Genomic DNA, 20,552 nt, shown 5'->3' on the forward strand with positions numbered 1-20,552 from the left:
AAAAAATCACCCCAGTCTCATACACAAACAGGGCGGAGGTGAATTCATATATACAGCTGTCCCATATTGTCTAGTTTGGGCCTGCAGGACTTTCTTTTCCTAGACAATAAGTTATGAAAAACACAGATTAGTAAATATCACCTGAGACTCACTTGTTTGGATACTCAGTAGACATCCATTCTGACATAGCTATACACCCTATATGAATCCTATTTGTTTCTTTCCTGAAGAGCAAAGTTCTTCCTTCAATCAGAAAAGGGGCTGTATATATAATACTTTATTGTATAATGTGCTTCTAGCTCCCTCTCACACATTCATTAATCGGCACACCAGAAACAGTAACAGGAGATATCGCCATCCGCTACCATGCAGAGCTGCTAGTTCCTTAAGTATCAGTTTACAGCTTGAATTACAACATAATTGAAGGTTTGCAGGAAGGATTTCTTAGGAGAACCTCCATTAGTTACAGAATTAGAACTATGTTCTTTTCTCTCCGACAGATCTAACTAAGCTTTGGGGAAATAAAATATTTTTTCCCTCTCCCTGTGCTGTTTCCACGTAGGAGACTTCTCCTGTCCCACTCCAAGTCACACCATGGCTGTTTTTAAATGAAAGATCGCAGATCTAGCCATGGGTCCCTTTCGTATTATATTCACTGAAGCTATATGGAACTTGAAAACCGTGTACAGACCCTGCAAAGTTGGGGGTTGGTGATGATTCAAAATCCACACTTCTGGTCAACTCCTGGGGAAAGCTAAACGGTAACAGAAGGGGTCTTGATTCTTCATGCCTTTCTAGCCTTAAGAAAATAAAGCTTTCAAGCAGATGTGCAAAGATGCTTTAAGCTTCTTTCACTACAAAGGACACTCTACAGCACTCCCGTTAGGTCCTCCACACTCTGCTGAGATTTCCCCCCCAGAAGCAAAAAATATGGCCCGATTGAAGGACAGCAGCAAACTAGTTTCCCTCACAGTTTATTTACATACCTCCTATTAGGATTGATGGCCTTGGTGTAAACAGAGTGACAAGTCTATCACCACAGTACCTTGACCGGACCTTGACCAAACAGGCCCGAGTCCCAGGAGATATGATCAAAAGGAAAAGCAGGAGTGACGAGAGAGAAAACATGACCTATGTTTAAATTAGCTAGCTGGTCAGTGAGGGTGGGGGGGGGGGAGAAATTCAATGCTGCAGCTGGTTTCGGGATGTCCCATGAAGTTATCAGCATCAAGGAAGGAACAAGTGGGAACTCCAACTTCTGCCTCTTCCAACCCTACCACAAGCCCATCAATCGCACAACTGCAAGAGGTAAACAAGGCTACTGGAAGGGGAGGAGCTCCAGCAGGAAAGGGGCGAGGAAGGGCAGGCATGGAATGGTTGACAGGGGGGGAAATCAGTGGGAGCCAGTCCGTGGGGTTTCACTTTGCACTGGGGGGCTTGTAGGGCTCCAGTAGCAGACTTGAGAAAGTGTTGACCTTTTCAGCGCCTCGAACTTCATGGGGGAGGAGTGGCAGCTTTACAATGTGAAAATCTTCATAGAGGTCTTCCATCTGGGGGAGGGAAAGAACAGGACAACAGTCACAGGAGCACCGAACTATGGCAACCTTAAGGATATTTCTATCCTCATTTCTGTTTTGCCAGATGCAGCTCACAAATATGACCTGGGAGCCCACATAACAGTTAAAAAAGAATACAAACGCACACAGTAAAATCACAAAGGCAGGACTTGCTCAAGAGGATAAACAGTGGCAAAGAGCGCTGGTGGCACAAAGGCCAAGAGAGAGAGGGACTGTCTTCAGGTGATACCAGTTCATAAACCGTTTTAAAAAGCCAAGAACCAAAAGCAAAGAGGAAGCCAACTGCTTCAAGACTGGCGTTATATATGCACAGTAACTAAATATTGTAAGCAAGCATGCAGCCGGCCACCTTCTGTACTCATGGATGCTTCTGGGTACAGTGTGTTGCAATAATCCAGTCTATGGTCCAATATAGCAAAGTCAGCACAGTTTAAAAGGGAGGACAGTTCCTGAATCAAGTGTCTTTAACTAAGTAGGGTGCAGTGCATTTTGAATAGATATCAATAAAGGTTAGCACATATTTATTTCCACTAGGCGTTTGAGTTTTCATGGGTCCACAAATATTACTGTGTGTTAGACGAGGAAGGACTCCTATTGGAAAAGAAGGTGCTGACCCCCCTATTCTGTCTCACTGGCCTTTCCTCTTGCTGACCCCTGAACCGGTTCCCTGCCCTGTGAAGTAAGGGAGCTTCCTCTTTCGCAGGAAGAATGGGCAGCAGCATTTCTACCCTCACACTGTTGCCTCATGCACCAACACTCACTGCCAGAAGGTTTCTCACACAAGCATCACAGGTAGCCTCCCTAAATCAATGGCAGACCTACCCCACAATCTTAAACTAGTATCAAGGACTCCCAAAGAAATCCAACAAGCACAGTATGCACTTCATTATGTGACCAATGCACTGTTATGAGAACATTAACTCTCTCACTGCCCTTGTTAGGTTGGCAGCCATGACACTGACTTAAATCTGCACTGCAGACATGTTTAAAGAAGTTGCAAGAAGGGAACATCCTTGCCAGCTCTCCCACAGAGCTCTAACTGGGAAAAGGTCTGTCCACACTGAACCCAGGGTTGTTGAAAAAGGCAGGGATGCCACTAAACAGCTAGCTAGGAAGCAGGGAAAAATGAGACCCATGAAAGGGAGGGAGGGTGAATCATGTTATTGCAGGCACAGTCTCACTTCTTACTTTCCTTCTATTGTTCTGTTTGTGGACAGTACTTGGTTAAGAGCAGGGGTTCCCATCCTTGCTGAACATGTGTGCACTTTTAGAACTTTGAATCCAGGGAATGGGCACCACCACAAAATTGGCTGGGGCCAATCACTGGGTGCCAAAGGGGTACCAGTGGGGCCAATCGCAAAATTTTGGGAAGTTGCAAGCCAATCCTCTTCCTCCTCCTGCTCCACAAAGGTTCTCCTGCTCCACAAAGGAAAGCCAGCATCAGCTCTTTGCTTTGGGGAAAAAACAAATAAGCACAAGAAAAACCATTGACAGGTGCCATCATGTCCATGGGCACCACCTTGGGGTTTACTGGATTATTTGGGGCTTACTGGTTTAGACGTAGCCTCAAAACACTCAGACACTGTATACACTGCTCCCACTACTCTGAACCTTCCAGAGTTCAGCTTCACATTTAAAGAGGTTCTGGGGCTGGACTCCAGGAACCTGGGCTCCCTGAGAGGAAGAAAGGTGTATAAAGAGAGGACCGGGAAAATGGAAAAGGACAGAAAGGAAATTATAAGATGGTAGTAGAAATGGGGCTAGAAGGAAGAATTTTTTAAAACAAAAACTCCCAAGGAAGGTATAGTTGTAAAGGAAAAGCTGACAAAAGGGAAAAAAATGACAAGATCAGAAAAGGAAGGAGGAAAAAAGTGTGAAGAAGAAACGGAAGGTACAGATGAAGGGAAGGGGACAAAAAAGGGGAGAGAGAACACAACCACTAGAGGGAAAGGGAGGATTTCTAGGGTGGTTTGTTTTCTATCAATGGAAACAACCCTCCACAACAACCGCAGAAGCTTCTCTTGCTCTCAGGTATTTCTGTCTGTATACAAGACACATCCAAGAGGAATGCAATATGAAGAAGCCAGAGCCTAATGAACAGAAGCATACTATGAGAGGAGAACCCCACTTGCTACTTTCTTTATTAACCCAGGGACCAGGCTCCAATCCTTCAGGTAACAGAAACGACAAAGGGCAGGCCAGTAGAAAAGCTAACTGTTGGCCAAGAGGAGTCTTGTGATACATGGATCATGAGACCAACAGCAAATGGAGAATACCCAAGTTCCAGCCAATACAGGAGATTATAGCCTTTCCCATTGTACCAGAGGCAGTAATTCAGCAACTCAATGTGCAAAGACATCGCAGACCTATATCCTGCTCCTGCTTTTGCCTTTAACTGATGTGAGGAGGTTGTGGAATTAGAGCACCCTTCACCTACAACAGTTACCTGGTCAAGGTATTTGGACTGGATCTTGTGCCGGGCCTCGCACATCTTGCAGGGCTTCTCTGGGTCAGGGAAGACCAGCTGATTGACTATGATGTTGTGGGTGTCTATCTTGCACTTGGCCAGCTCCTGGATGAGCCGCTCTGTTTCGTACAGGGAGAGGAACTCAGCGATGCAGACACAGATGAATGTGGTTTGCTCCTGAGAGGGGGGGGAAAGGGGGGAGTGAAATGCACCACAAGTTCAGCAACGCAAGAATACAGGGCTTGGTCACTCGCTCCCCGTCCCACTCGCCTTGGTTCTGCCCCCACCCAATTCCCTTCTGATTTCCCCACCCTAGCTCCCAACAGCGCCCCCTGCTGCATGCCATCCTTTTGCTTTACCTGCAGAGGGAGAAAGGATGGTGGTGGAATACATGGCAAGTGCTCAGACCGCTGCTAGCCCTCTGAACAGCCACGGCAGCCCTGCTCAGCTTTTGCTGTACGTTGAAGCTGACGTTCACAAGCAGGGAGCATCTAGCCTTTACCTGATCATACAGGATGTCAGGTGTGGATGCTCAGAGGCTGACAGATGCTAGAGTGCCTTGCCATCTACTCTGTACGTCTCGCTGTCCCAAGCCAAAGGAGGGCTGCCAAGAATGCAGAGCGTTATTCAGGAAGCTGACAACTTCTGCATCTCCCTCTGTGCCTTTCTAGCCAAAACACAGAAAAGAAGAAACCACAACCAGACACTTCAGTGCCCAGCCATGCTGCCTAGCCCAGAAAAACACCTGGGCATCTAGGCAGTCCATGTCCTCTGGGACAGAGAGGAAGAATGTGGGACCAGAAGGTAGGCAAAGCGCACCCTCGTTGCTTCAGGTTCAGTTTTAAGGCCAGAAGGATTAAATCCTGGTGTATACTCTTAAGTTGCTTTTAACCCAAACCTGAACTTTGGGAAGAGGATTCAGAGCTGTTTTTCCCCCTTCCCAGGAAGAAGGGAACTGCCTGAAATGCAGCCATCTAGCCTTGAGGAGTCACTAAGCTCCTCACGGCTAAAAGTGGCAATTCCTTTGAGCGCTGCCTGGGGACAATTGTTCCCTGTCCCAAGTGGCCAGGCCACTGGCCATTTGCAAGCCTGAACTAGCTAACTTAACCATTTACATGCTTAGTGCTTCTTCCAACTACTTTTACATAGCAACCTTTCCGTCTAAGGAACTAACAAACTTGCACAATTAGTGGCAAAGGAAAAAAAAGAAGGCAGAAATCCCATCCCTTGCCTGCTCTAGAATGAAAGGTTAAGTACAGACACACCCACCCCATTGCTCTATATAAAACTCCCCCGGCCTTGTAATGTATCTCACTGAAAGTTCCCAGGACCGTGTACTATCAAAGCTCCTACACTCTAAAGTAATTTCCCTTTTTTACAAGGGACAATTCCAAAACTTTATGAGACTGTGCCAGCTGCAGGTGTGCCAATTCTGCCACAGTTGCAATTACAAAATGACGCCTAAAAAAAGGCTGTTACTCCTCAAGACAGTAAAGGTCAACAGATTTCTCCAGATGAGTTTACTATAACATTGCAAAGATGAACACGATATCTGCTACCCATCTTCAACAAAGCTTGGCTCTTTGCACATGGATTGGAAGGAGCGTAAAAGAACTGGGACAGCAAGTATGCAGTAGATGCAATCCGCTAGCCCACTCGCCCCCAAAATTACAGCCTATACTTAGCAGTGAAAAGCTGGAATGTGTCACTAGAAAATTAAAATGAGTGAGACTGACTGATGATGCGCTTATTGCTTGGCTGTCAGGACCTTGCCAGCCTCGGTGAAAGGAGATTACACATGAAAGAAAGACTGAACTAGGATGCTAAAGGCGCAAGTTCAACTCTCAACAATACTAGTAGCTCCAGAGATGATCTCAGGCAGTCATTACACTTCCCTACAGATAATGGAGAAGTCATTCAGATTCAAGTAACATGCCTCCTGGTCCTGTGGCCCATCCTGGCTGGTTAGGGCCAGTGGGGATGCAGCGCAGGCTCCCCTTGGGAGAGATCATTAACCCATCCTTTAGCACAGGGGTCTTCCCAGGGAGTTTGCAGTGGTGTGTCCACTCTCGAAGACTGTCTTTAGATCCTAGTGATCTGGGATGGATTAGAGATGGGGCGTCAGCTCCCGGCTCTTGATGGTGTGCAACTGACACCTGTGCCCGCCATAAATAGTCTGGGTGTGATCCTTGATGCCCCCTTATCAATAGAGGCTCAGGTCACTGCCACAGCCAAGGAGCTTTTTACCACCTCCGCCAGGCTAGGCAGTTGTTGCCCTACCTCTCCCACCCTGACCTAGCCAGAGTGATCCATGTGACGGTCACCTCCAGGCTAGATTACAGTAACTAGCTCTACATAGGACTGCCCTTGAGACTGATCTGGAAACTCCAGCTGGCACAAATTGCAGCAGCCCGGGTCCTTATGCGGACCCGGCTGAGAGTGCATATTCAGCCAGTGCTCCAACAACTGCACTGGCTCCAAGTGGAGTACTGGATCAGGTTCAAGGTGCTGGTTTTAACCGTTAAAGCCCTAAACGGTCAGAGACCATCGTTCTGCAGGACCGTCTCTCCTGGTACTTCCCAAGAGAGCACTATGCTCAGTAAACAGTAACCTACTGGTGATCACCGGCCCGAAGATTGTCCGGCTGTCCTCGACTCAGGCCAGGGCTTTTTCTGCCCTGGCCCCAGCCTGGTGGAATTCTCTCTCTAGCGAGACCAGGGCCCTGGAGGATCTTGCTCAGTCCCACAGGGTCTATAAGACCAAGGTGTTCCACCAGGCCTACAGTTGAGGATAGCAATGGTGTTCAGTATAGCTAGCCTCCTTTCCCCCTTTCCTTCTGCTTGCTTCCATCACACTGAGTTTTAATTGGGGACCATGATTATTTCCCCGAGCTTGCCGTGGAACTGTGGGCCGAATAATATGTGCCAACTGGATGTTACCATTAGAATTGTATTGTTATACAAGTTGAGTATTCCTTATCTGGACTGCTTGGGACCAGAAGTGGTCTGTATTTTGGATCTTTCTGTATATTGGAATATTTTGAAATTTTTGTGTATACGTAATGAGATATCTTGGGATGGGACCCAAATTCATTTATGACTTCTACACATGCCTAAATATAATTTTTAACAATATCTTTAATAATTTTGTGAACCACCAGAAAGGTGTAACTATCTCACCAGAATACCTGTATCAGCTGTTAAATAAGAGCAACAACAACCTAAAAACGGCAGGCTTTCAGCCTCCACCTACAGTGCAGTGTGCACTGTATTTTATTTTTTTAGGTGAGAGGAAATATTGAAAGCAGGCAGCACGGATCTGCCTTCATGCTGGCTCGAAGGGTCTGATGTTCGGATCAGTCCGGATATGGGATGTCCGGATAAGGGATACTCTACCTGTATTGGAATTTAATTTACATACTGTATGATTTGTATTGTGTTTGACTTGATGTTAGCTGCTCTGAGCTTCGGCCGGGATAGAGAGTGGGATATGTTCAATAAATAAATAAACCCCACTGCTGTTCTGGAGGGTACTGAGTGATACTAAGACCCTTGTTTCAAAACACTTTCTTCCCAGCATATAGCACTTGGGTTCTAACCTGAGGATTCTGTCTATTTTCCAGATAAATTGATGCAACATCTGGAAGGGCCAGATAGAGCACTATGATACAAGTTATGTGTTTCGATAAGAAAACCTTGCATTTATGCGTTCATTCGTCCACAGTTTGTCTGTTTCACAGACACCTACCAAAAGCTCAGTGCCAAAATGTACATTGTAAGCTCCTTGGGATAAAAATCATCCAGGGCTTGGAAGTAGAATTTTGTATTTAGTTTAGCCTATGCAGAGCAACTTCCAGCTTTTACCAAAAGCAATTTCGATACCGAAAGAAACAGAGTGTCAAGCACTCTGCTCTCCTGGAACTGGATAAGACATTTGGCTCCTTCTCCACAGTTCCTCCTAGCTGTGGCACTGCATCCTGCCCCCATCCTCACAGAATACTTGCCGGATCCTTGAACTGCTCGCTCACTGAGCGGATGACAGGAAGGGTCTCCTCCAGCTTGGAGGCAAGTTGGTCGGCGTTCATGTCTCCCAAGCCAAGCATGTTGCACATCTAGTGAAGGACAGAGAGACAGGCTTCAGGAAAGTGCAATGATAGGCTTCTACCAACAGAGGGCAAACCAGCACTGTATGGCCAGAAAGCTAAGAGAACGGGGTAAAGCATTAAACTGGTAGAGGGCTGGGGAGGGCGGGGCAAAAAAGAGCAACTTAATCAAAACCAAAATCCTGGCCCTGTATGTTGCAGGCAGTGCACTGTTAGTGGCAGTAGTAGTCGACACTCCACCCGACAAGCAACTTAACCACCCACAAAACTGAGCATTTTCATACTGTTTCCAAGTGCTGGAAGAATTCTGGGGACTAGGCAGGAGGCAGGAAGTACCATTTGAGGGAGCTTATGATAAATGTTCGGCATGGCCTTTTCAACAGGAGAGCATCGTGTTTCTGATTTCTCTCCATTTTTACCTGCGATATGAAGGGGCTGATCTGGTTCTTTATCTGCATCAGGCGGCCGAGTCCCCGCTCCACGATGGTGGGGAAATTGAGCAGCCGTAACGTGTGCCCTGTGGGTGCTGTGTCAAACACCACCACAGAGAAATTCATCCCTTTCACCAACCTGCACAGACCAGATGGAACATTAAAAATTGCTTTGTTACTTAATGTTCTGTTCTTCTCTTGCCCCTTTTCGGTACGCTAACAAGATCCTTCTCACATAGCTCTCATCTCTGTTGAAGCTTACTTGCAATTCTACTGCATTAATAGGCCACCCTCTCCCTGTCAGAGACAAAAAAGGATCACACACGAACTTTGCACAGATTTTCTTCCTTGCTGCAGCAATAAGGTCTAAGAAACCCAACACAGGTACTGCTGTACTACAACCTGGCAAGCTTGGCTATCACACGTAGGCTCCGGTAACTCCAGCACAATTCTACCAGTCTGGGCTTCCACAAATTTTGAACTGCATATACAGTACAGAAGGCAACATTTAGCAAAAATACAACCCCCCTTGTGCCCCTATTCCCTCAATATTCAATAAATGCTACAGCTTCCTCTGCTGTGAGAAAAAGAGTATGCATGAGTAAAATCCAACCCATGCTCAACAACAACAAAAAAGCATGCACAAATACGTCCAATCTGCACACGATAATGCAACTTGGGGCCTCTTGACTAGAGAGCTACAAATTATACACTTTCCCAGGACATTGGGAGATTAATGCAGATGAAATTTTCTCGCCTCTGCTATGTCTAACCCCACAATGACATAATACACTAACTGAAGTCCTGAAGGGGGGGGAAGCACCATAGGAGAAAGCATAACCCCACGCCAGAATCCGTGCCACTTTGCGCCGCGATAAAATGGCACGGACGCCAGCGCAGGGTTATTTATGCTGGCGCCACAGAGCAACACAGTAGAATGGTCCTCAGATGCCAGTGCTGCCATGTGGGCAGCAAACACCCAGAAGCAGGTGCCTGCACTGGCATCAGGAGGGCATTCCCAGGGACGATGCTGACATTAGTCAGCTTCCAAACCCCTTTCGGCCTAGGAATGCCCCTTTGTGCTGTAGCATTGCTACACTGGTGTAGCCCCATGTAACTCCATGGAGGAGTTTCACAAGGTTCTTGTAGGTTATCCGGGCTGTGTAACCGTGGTCTTGGAATTTTCTTTCCTGACGTTTCGCCAGCAACTGTGGCAGGCATCTTCAGAGTAGTAACACTGAAGGACAGTGAGACACTGTCCTTCAGTGTTACTCCTCTGAAGATGCCTGCCACAGTTGCTGGCGAAACGTCAGGAAAGAAAATTCCAAGACCACGGTTACACAGCCCGGATAACCTACAAGAACCAATGAACTCTGACCGTGAAAGCCTTCGACGAGTTTCACAAGGTTTTTTTTTTTTTAATGCATCTTTAACATTTATTTTTTTGGCCAGGAAACCTCTGTGAGACGCTGCAGCTGTACCACTCCTGGCCACCGCCTATATACCTCCCCCTCAGGAATGGGCTGCCCAGATCCTTGTTCTTCTGCTTCTGAAATAAACCTTAGATAAGCAGAAAGGCAACAATACGATGAACGCTTAAAACCATAATCCGCACCTCATCACTTCAGCATAGCTCATGGCTTCATCGATACCAGGAAAGGCGCTCATTGCCTCCTGCATCATCTTCTTGCCCATACTTAGCATGTTATCCTCTTCAAAGAATTCATCTGGAAGCTCAGCCACGCCCAGGCTCGGATCAATCTCCTGGGAACAAGCAAAGACAGAAGAAATATGTGCAACATTCACAAAACAGTGGAAAGGCCATTTGATTGTTCAAGAAGCAATTGTGCTTAAAATATAAAGCTGGACTTTCTGGTTTGTAAAACTGGTAATCGTTTTTAGACATAACGAATACAACCCTATCAAATTCTCACATCAATTGTGTTGCACTCAGAATTATAAGCAACTGCACAATGCGGATTTCTCTGATTTGAAACTAAAATTATTTATTTAGATGTAGCAGTGGTATTGTTTATGCGTAAGCATCCTGGAAGATTACAGTTGGGTTGGATCCACAGACATGGATAAAGTTATTTATGTAACCCACCACGTGTAACTTTACACAAAGCTAAGGGCTATGACCTAGCCAAAAAATTACATCACAGCAGTTCCTTCAGTGTTAAGGAAGAGAGTTAAACAAACACATACTTAACTTTCCAAGTGAAATTAACGAGATTTAAAAGTGTTTAATATCGATGGCATCATGACCTTAATGTTAATTTCATTTATATTTTCTCATCAGAATTAACAAATGGAGGAAAGAAGAATTACGTAAGCCGCTTTCAGTGGGGTAGAAATGAATAAAATAATCCAAATTTTAACATTAAGGTAATAAATTCTTCAAGAACAGACACATTCTTAGCTGCCACAGAAAACCTTTTTGTCCCAGTCTTTAGCTGCTTTCCTATGAAGAAAGGCCAAAAGTGGGGCTTTTTAGTTTAGAAAGGAGGTATATTGGCAGTAAAGCAGGGCCAGGAAAAGTTCGGTCATCAACTGCACCCCAGTATACAACACAAACAGGAAGCAATCACAAATTTTACATAAGAAATGCTCTTTGACTAGACCATTAGAAGGAACTAGCTACTCACCATGGCAAAAAGGTTGTCATAGCCCTTGACTTTGGTGGGAACCTTGGAAAATTTCTGATCGAAGGCATCTGAAATGTTGTGAGCAGGATCAGTGGAGATGATGAGAACGCTCTCACGTACTTTGGAGAGCTGCACAGCTAGGCTGCAGCTGGTTCCAGAAAGTGAAGCAAGGTGCAATTATTAAAAACACAAAAAGAAAGAAAAAAGCTTAAGAGATCCAGTGGTCAGAGTGGGCAAACTGTGTGGGAGTGTGAAGTAGCCCAGAGGCAACTGACTGGATTTGTGTCTAGCAACCTAGAAGTCACCAAACCAACAATGTTTCTATAGTTCACCTACTCCTACACACCAGCAGCAAAACAAAGCAGACCTCTAGCTATTCTCTAGTTTATAAATGCTTCCCTACTCGGTCATCCAAGGATGAATCTTCACAACAAATGAAGAGCTACTCAAAAGCGTGCTCTAGTTACTTTCACATGTAGCATGAACCCATGCATACTTACTCAGACGTAAGGCCTGTAAAATTCAGTTAGACTTACTCAAAATAAAGCTTAAGCCTCTATTCCTGCCCCATCCCTAAACCCCAAAACGGGCTGTAATGTTTAGAACAAAAGGTAACATCATTACACTGCTATAATAAAATCAAGTTAAGGCTTATATTAAAGGGCCAGGCCTTCAAAAGCATAGGCACCAAAAGGCAACTTAATAACAACAAAGTGTAATATTTCTACTATTGGTTCAGGCACATAATCTAAGAAGCCTGTTGACCCAAAGCATTTTGGATTTTTATCAAACAAAACTAGCCTTTTAAGCAATGCCTTGAAGACAGTCTGGCAGTGAAGCACTTCTGCCAATCAGCAGACTCCACTGAATCTTGTAAAAACTTTCCAGGGCAGCCTCAGGTTGAACGAGTTAACATTTAACTCAAAAAACCATAAAAAATATAAATTAGAAAGGAGCAGAAAGAAAATTTCCAGCCCCTTCCTTGAAGCAAAGGGACTCAAATCCCATGACACAGCTACACACCAGAGAACATGGGATGGGGCTGTGGCTCAGTGGTAGACCATCTGCTTGGCATGCAGAAGGTCCCAGGTTCAGTCCCCAGCATCTCCAGTTAAAGGGACTAGGCAAGTAAGGTGATGTGAAAGATATCTGCCTGAGACCCTGGAGGGCCGCTGCCGGTCTGAGTAGACAATACCGAATTTGATGGCCCAAGGGTCTGATTCAGTATGAGGCAGCTTCATGTGTTCACGTGTGTGCTGGACCTGCTTGCCCAATAGATTCCCTTCTCCGCTGTGCCACCGCCCGCATGGGAAGAATCCGGCTATGCCTTCCTAGCTTGCTTCCCCGGCCCCACAGCTCCTCTAACCTTGACAGCTTCAGTGCAGAAGTTCAACAGATAGAGCTCTCCCAGCATAGGAGATACAACGACGGGGAATTTGCGCCTAAAGATGACCAGCTGACCCACGCAACGGCGAGAAGCGCAAGAGCCCCCTCCCCCTCCCCCTCCCCCAGCTGACCTGCAGGTGGTCTTGCCGACGCCGCCCTTCCCTCCGACGAAGATCCACTTCAGGCTCCGCTGCTCGATGATGTTGCTCAGCGTCGGCTCCAGCGGCTCCACGTCGGGCGCGTCCTCGAACTCGTCCGCCTCCGCCAGGAGCCCAGACCCCGACGCTGCCATCTTGGGGAGGAGTCACGTGACACGACGCCCGACTACACCATCGTCGAAAACGGGTGGCTGGGGAGAAGCGCGGCCTTCCCCCTTCCTCGGACCCGTCTATCGGTTGCCTGCGACGCGACGAATATATAGTCGGCACGTCATTTAAATGACCGGAAACGTTCAGCGACAGAACACCCCCTCTCCTCCCCTCCCCCCAGCTGACCGGCTATTGTCGTACTGCCCACACTGGTTTTATCTGAGCGGATGGGAGACAGCCTTCCGTCCCGATTGGTCGCCGAAGCCCCGCCTCTCGTTCTCTTTGAGTTCTACTGAAACGATTACTGCGTCGTTCCCACCGTTTGCTTTTTATTGGTTTAGAGGACCTGTCAATCATCTGGCGCGGAGCGTGACGCGCATGATCCAGCGGCGCTTTTCCTTTTGACGTCCGCGGCAGCCTAGCAACACGGGCTTCTCCGAACCCCGTGGATATCCCGCCGTGCCCTGCGGCGGAGGCTGGCGTTGTCATTCTTTCCCCCTCCCCCCCATCGTGCTCTGCGGCGCGTAGCCTCAAGCAAGGGAGGACGGCGCAAGATGGCGGCGCGAGGTGGAAGGCCCGGTTCTGAGGCGGCTGGGCCGGGCGGGGTGAACGTTTTCGCCAACGACGGCTCCTTTCTGGAGCTCTTCAAGCGGCGCATGGAAGAGGCCGCTGCAGCGGGCGGGAGAAGTGGTGTGCGAGCGGAGGGGACTGGGACCGAGAAACAGAAAGAGACCGAGCCGCGGACCGAGCCGCCCGGGGAGCAGGAGCCCCCAGGGAAGAAGCGGAGCGGGAGCGCCCTTAGCTTCGTAAGGGATCTGGGCCTTCCCCTTTCCTTGTAACCCTTCTCGCAGATCCGCTAGCAGCATTATTTTGGGAGCCACCGCTTTCTATTAAATGACCCAGCACCGGCGGCTTCTCTCAGTTTCCTTTCTCTTTTAAGGGTAGTCCGGTTGTTGCCTAAAGAAGCTTTCTTTGTGCCTGTAGGCAGAATAGCAACAGGCAGACATTCAACAGGTGTAACAGCTTAAATCATTTCCTTCCCCCGATTGGGCCCTGCCCGTAATAGCAAGTAAATTCTTAATTCTTCTGCTTTTTCTCCTCACCCCCCCCCCCCACCATTCCTCTGTTAAGTGGTTCTCTGTTTCGAAGGGGCCATTGTGCATAGCAGAGTTCTAGTCGGTGGGAGGGGGTATTTAGTACTGTTGCTTGCGTGCTTTCTTCCGGGTTTTTTAAGGCATAAAAGTTTTGAATTTTTAATTTTAAAAAACCACACGTACTAATAATGCTGTGTCCAGTATCAGTAACTGCTGTGCAAGTTAATGTCTTGCTGGGTTTCTTACTATTGGCTTTGAAGTGAGTACAAGCCTGAGAATCAGGAACTCTGGGTTCTGCTGTCATTGTCATTAAGGTCTTGGGAAATTATTGTATATAAGCAGAAAATGTAATGTGTTCTAATACCATATTTGTTTAGTTAACTCTATCAAAGAAGTTCAAATGCGTAATACCCTGGTTGTAACCATCTTTGAAAACTAGTGCCTATTCTTTCCAATGGGACTTGTTTCCAAATTGATTGTAATTTTAGTTAGCCTTCTTGGCTCCAGGTAATTCTGCCCCACAGTCTCTGCTATTTGAATTGAGTAGCCAAAAATTTTCAGTATTCAGGGCTATGACTATTACATTTCCTGCTTTAATCCTTTTGTACGCTGTACTTTAATTTTATGTGAGTGGTTATGAAAGCTTAAAACTTCATTTTAAAAAAAGAAAGCCTAAAGTACAAAACAAACAGTTGGTGTCAACTGCTTTTCTTCCGTGGAGCAAAGATATTCAGTCATGATATGCATAGAAGATAGCTTTAAACTGAAAGCAGAAGATGCGCAAGAACTTTCTGCTGTTTAAATGCAGATGCCACAGTATAATGCCTTATTTTACCTGCTTTCTGGAGAAATGTCTGTTAGGCCAATATGAGCTTTTAAAAGACGTGTCAGAGAAAAATAATAGTAATTTGCTTGTCATGTAAAAGTGGGGACACTGCTATTTTTAGTGAGCATATGGAAAGACTTTGTGCCTATCTCAGGTGGAAGACATGTTGTAGAAAGTTTCATTCCAGTCTAGTTCCTTGAATAGAAATGAACCACTTCCACTGTACTAACCAAGGTACTATTTCCTGAGTCTGCTTGTAAGCTGCCAGTCTTCACGCTGGCCAAGCTGATGTGATTGCAGTCTCTGGTCAAGTTTTAATAACTCAGGGGGGCACCCTAGTTTAATGAAATATGTTGCAGAACATGAGCAAACATTCCTGATATGATTTGATTGCCATTCTAACAAAAAGTGTATGTGTTTTTGGGATATGGAGGTGGAAGCATTTTTAAGGGGCATTAGTGGGGCAATGGATAGGCAGATTATGGGGCATGAAAAACTTCAGGGGAGTGTGAGACAAGCAAGATGCTGTGGCAGGATGCTGATCACTGAATCGTACTCGTTTCTTATTCAGGTTTCTTGTTTTCTAGCAGATAATTGCCCATATATTTTCTTCTTTGAAGCAGAAATTCTCTTTTTAACATAAAATTTGAAACTTTGGCTCTTAAGCCTTCAGGTGCTATTAGGAATCCTGGTTGCTTGATGCATGGAGATCACGCAGGGTTGACATTAGCATGCACAGCACTAGGTATATAAATAACAGCTCTTTCTTTGGTTAGTTGTAATTTGATTAGTCTATGGGGCGCAGTTAGTTCCGCTGACTTAATTATCAGATAATCAAACAATTTCATGTGTATGCTGCAGTTGGGTAGTGATGCTGAAAGGTAGTCAGTGAAAGTTCAGTGATATTTCATAAGTAGTGGGAGGCATGGAAACAGTTTTGATATTTCCCTTATTTGTCATGTGTTTTTAATGTTTGGGGTTAACTGTACAGATGTATTGCTGAATACTGCTAAGGTGCCCTTTTACCCTCCTAGCGCAACGGTGTAAGTAACGCTCGGCAGCTCTGTACAGACTGACAGGTGTGATGGCGAGTTAAGATGATCTAATTGAAGGACTCCCTATACCGTTATATAGTGGGCAACATTCCCCTTGCAGCTCCCAGGGCTCCTATAACGGTTGCAGTCTTCTATCCCTTCACCCAGGTGGGCAAGCGGAGAGGGGGCAGCAAACTAGCCCTGAAGACAGGAGTGGTAGCCAAGAAACAAAAGACAGAGGATGAGGTAAGTTGGGACAAGGCTTGTGGTAAGTTTCAAAGATAGCTGACTGACAGGCCACAGTGCAGCATCAGCCTTGTAACAAGCTTGAGTGAGAGCCTCCTGTTTCTCTTCAGCCAGCTTTTATGAGGGTGAAAGGTTAAGCTATGGTATATCTGCCCTCATGTCACCCTAGATTGGTGGTTGTGTTGCAGTTGCATCTGGTTCCTCAAGTTCATGAAGAAGGCCATCTTTTTTTGTATGTGAATAGCTGCTTGGTAATTGAATTTTAATGACCAGTCGCCTTGAGTTCAAGAGACTGAATGCATAGAGATTTGTGTGAAAGAGAATAAGTGAACAACCATGTTGCACGAAATTCTGTTTTCTGTGGGATAGCAAGTGGAACTGTATTGAAGTTCACACTAGTCTCCTCTGTGCCAGAAGCAGAACCTTTATTATCAGAGGACTTCTAAAAGCATCTTCAGGAGCAAGACAAGAGTACTTTGTTCCTGCTTTACCAATGGTGAAAGCTTAATCTTCGCAACAGCCCTCTATGGTCTGTTACAAACACTAAAACTGTCTAACCAGTGGCTGAGCAAGGGGCCCCTCCAGTTAACATCCCAACAAGGTGTGCACTGCAACTCGCACTCCTAGACTGATGTTCTAGGTTACTTATGGGCCACTGTTTGTGGGTTCTTAACTATGAAAATGCGAGGATTGTAGCTGTGTAATTTCTATTTTTCCTTCCCTTTCTTTTCTCTCGTAGGTTTTGACAAGTAAAGGAGATGCATGGGCCAAATATATGGCCGAAGTGAAAAAGTACAAAGCCCACCAGTGCAGTGATGATGATAAAACCCGCCCTTTGGTGAAATAACTTTCCACTCCAGCCTGGACTATCTCTGATGTACATAATTATTTAAAACAGCGAAGGAAACTGGCTCTGCCCCACAGACTGAGTGCTGCCAAGGCAGCAGGTGACTTGCCATACTTTTATACCTGGGAACGTAGAGCTTCCTTCATTGGTTCATTTACTGTTTTCTTTTTCTTTGTTTCTGAGAACTAAGAACTTTGACTTAGTTGCAGATTTTTTTTTTACTTGTAATCCCCAAATAGTGGAATTGGTCTGTCATGTCTTTCCTTGAATCACCAGGCAAGATACCTCCCCCATATACCCCCAAAGCACACAGCCTTTGCTTACTTAACATTACACCTGAAGTTCCCACCATGGGGTCAGCCAAGTGGCTCCACCTCTGCCAAGATGATTTCTTCCTATTGAAGGTGAACTTAAATGCAGTCACAGCCAGCCGATCTGCGCTGCAGGCTGTGGTAACCCCAGAGCACTTGCAGTTTTCCTTTTCTGTAGCTGATGAGAAATAACCGCCATTGGGTTGCTTGGTATGCAGCAGTTTCTGACTGCATTTCTGCCTTTTTATAAAAACCTGTTTCACTGTAGTATTGCAGTGTGGGTTGTGTGGTTTCCTTTTGAATCCCAGTTGCTACTGCTTACACCTGTTCTAACCTTCTACTATGCATGCTCTAGTCCATCACCAGGGATGGTTCTGTGCCTGTTTCCTAGCTAAGAAGGTAGAAACTCGTTCTGCACTTAACACCGTACCATTAGCGTATTGGAGAAAATTGGTTCAAATTGCTAGTCTTGCCTAGGACAAATGGAACTCCAGTTATCATGATTTTTAGCCTTTCACCAGCCCTTACATCCTTGCCTTGAGCTCTGTGACTAGAGTTCTTGGACTGTGATCGTAGGCCTAGAACTGTGGGTCTGTGGCTGTTAGTTTGGTAACAGCCTGCTGTGGACGTGGACCTAGCTTTTTACCTGTCCTTAGTGTTTCTAGATGGATTCTCTACACTATGCTTGGTAGTCTTCTAAGAGCTGAAACGTAATCCCTGGCACAGACAACCTTGAGTTCTGTTGTTGCTGTAAGTGGCTGGACATGACAGCTTTGTAGAGATGCCTCTGGTATATTCCTGCCAATTGTATTGAAATTGAGAAATGAGAATATTAATTAGATCTTTTACAAATCTAAGTACGTCCAATTTTATGCTGAGGTGCAATTGGAATCACTTCTGAATTACACCTTTGTGCTAGGGCCTTTTAATGGAACAAACACCTTTGTTGGGAGAACATAGAAAAATACCTAACCTGTAAGTGCTAAATGCAAAACTCCTATGCTGAAGGAAGACCACTTGAGCTAATCTACCATTATCTGCAATAAGCCTATCTGGATGATTAATAAATCAAAGTGTTTATGAAAGCCCCTACACACCGCATGTCTTGTGTGTACTCTCTTTTACAAAATGTCACAGTGCTTTCTGTCTCTCATAACAGCTTTGGAACCTATGTAGGAAACTTAAAAGACCCTTGAGGTGAAGAAAACAATGCTCTTTTTTTAACATTATGAATTTCAACCAACCGGAGGCACTATCTGGTGTGGAAAGTCTAAAGTGACAGTAGAGGCTAAAATATTTTACTAGTATTTGGTTATAAGCAGTGGCAGTTTGCTTCCCGGTTACATACGTGGTTAGGCTCCCTTCTTTATTGCTTTTGACCTATACAGCCCGGCACTCAGCACCAGTAATAACTCAAAATACTAACTTTTAAAAATAAAAACTTATTGTGGATATGAATTTGTCAGTTTTAACTGCAGTTTTTTGTACCCCATAGTTGGGAGCATGGGGTGTCTGCTGTTAGGGGATTAATTACACAGCTGGGTGAGGCGTTAATAGTTTTGGATGGAAAAAGCTAGTCCCAGGCTACTGCTAATCAGGATCATTATTGATGAATAAACATGCATTAAAAGGGTAGAGAAAGTAGACCAGTCCAACTGTCCTACTTGTGTAGTTGATCTTAAACACATTTATCATAAGTTTAAAGCAGAAAGGAACAGTTTTGTATGTGCTGATAACCTATCTGTAACTCACTGATTAGTCCTGGAACAACTTTCTTAAGATCTAGTTTGCCATTTGCCATTATCACCAGCTAGTGTCTGAGATGGTCTCAGTTGCCCACAGTATAGGGACAGTTTAGCTTATTGAGAATAAAGGAATGGCTATCAGCCACGCAGATATTCATTTGCCTAGTTGTGCTAGGTGATCTAAGTGATACAATTTTGTTTCACACAAGCAACTGGCACTTATTTTCTCTATTCTAGGTACATGACCATATGGAGAAACTATTGGGTAAACTTACACTTTATAGGGATGCCATTTGTATGATAGTTTGGAAAAACCCGTTATCATATAAGTACATACAGTAAGTCCATTGTTAGCAGCCAGTTTATACTAATGTTAAAGCATGTAGTAAAATGGAAAAAATAAATGCTGCTTGTGTGAACAAACCAGATTGCTTTATCTTTAATTGTGGGTAGAATTTTTTTAAAGAAGAAATTGTATTTTGCATTGAAAAAATACCAGAATGTTCTAGATATAGCTGCTTTATACTGAATCAGAGCATTGGTCCATCAAGTCCTGTCTACTCAAATTGGCAGTGGCTCTCCAGGATCTCAGGCAGAGGTCTTTCGCATCACCTACTACCTGTTCCTTTTACCGGGAGATGCAGAAAGAACAGTAGTTCAGGAACCCAAGGTCAGATTTCATCCTGTCATCATACCTTACGTCAACAAACTGTATTCTGGACTGCTGCCAACCTTTATCATTCCACTTATTGGGAAAGAAAAGCTACAGCAGAATAGAGTCCCTAAGAACTCATCACTAGAAAAATTCACTTCAATTGAAAAGAACAAATGAAAGGGAAATTCTAGTAGAAAGCAGCAGGGGGAAACCCAAGGAATTATAGGCAATCTGTTTTATTTCATTTGACTGCAATATACATTGGTTTTACTTTCAAGTGCTAAATCCTTGTTAAGGATAATACATAATCAGAAAAGCACTTCCATGCCTCTCCACTTGCAAGGCGATAAACAACAGAGCGTGACTAAGGGCAGCCTTTCCAAATGGGAGGCTTTGCTGCTTGGCACTAACCAATGGGCTGCGCTGGCAGTTTCCTGTGAGACGAGGGTTTTTCACTTGAACTTGTGTAAGGCAAACAGTAAACATTGAGGCAAACAGCCAAGCAAAAATGTCTTCATTTTTTTTATAGTAGTGCACTTGAATGCCTTCACCCATAGTCGGTCTTGAGAAAGGATTTCACTGTACTGAAGCACCAACCTTCTATGAAAATTCTTATTTACAAATAACTTTACCAACTCTCTCACAGTACAAGCTTGCCATCAAATTGTCTAAAAAGTGTCAATTGTGGCTTTTGTTAGATAATTTCACAGAGAAATACTGCACTGTGAGCCATCTTCACTTCTCAAACAGAAATCCAGTTAACTGCACCTGAATGTGAATTTGACTGTGGAGAGAATACTGTTTGCTGCTCTAAATCTGTTCTAGTCCTGTGACAAGATAAAATCATTCTCTGCTGAGCCTGTGTACATCTCTCT

General features: G+C 45.1%; 2 protein-coding genes across 2 annotated transcripts; one reads left to right on the plus strand and one right to left on the minus strand.

Annotated features, from left to right (window-relative positions):
• Window positions 1-1,225: 1,225 nt before the first annotated feature.
• On the minus strand, window positions 1,226-12,903 carry GET3 (guided entry of tail-anchored proteins factor 3, ATPase). The gene is made up of 7 exons (XM_056867120.1): window positions 12,743-12,903; window positions 11,226-11,373; window positions 10,193-10,341; window positions 8,566-8,716; window positions 8,048-8,155; window positions 4,024-4,221; window positions 1,226-1,550 (listed from the first exon to the last, which is right to left on the minus strand). Exons 1-7 carry the CDS (start codon window positions 12,901-12,903, stop codon window positions 1,419-1,421), a joined length of 1,047 nt encoding a protein of 348 aa, XP_056723098.1. The 3' UTR covers window positions 1,226-1,418.
• Window positions 12,904-13,436: 533 nt separating this feature from the next.
• TRIR (telomerase RNA component interacting RNase) lies at window positions 13,437-17,441 on the plus strand. Its single transcript, XM_056867118.1, has 3 exons — window positions 13,437-13,725; window positions 16,042-16,119; window positions 16,859-17,441. Exons 1-3 carry the CDS (start codon window positions 13,474-13,476, stop codon window positions 16,964-16,966), a joined length of 438 nt encoding a protein of 145 aa, XP_056723096.1. The 5' UTR covers window positions 13,437-13,473; the 3' UTR covers window positions 16,967-17,441.
• The last annotated feature ends 3,111 nt before the right edge of the window (window positions 17,442-20,552 follow it).

The sequence above is a fragment of the Euleptes europaea genome, chromosome 1 (genome assembly GCF_029931775.1).
Source record: "Euleptes europaea isolate rEulEur1 chromosome 1, rEulEur1.hap1, whole genome shotgun sequence".
NCBI lineage: Eukaryota > Metazoa > Chordata > Lepidosauria > Squamata > Sphaerodactylidae > Euleptes > Euleptes europaea.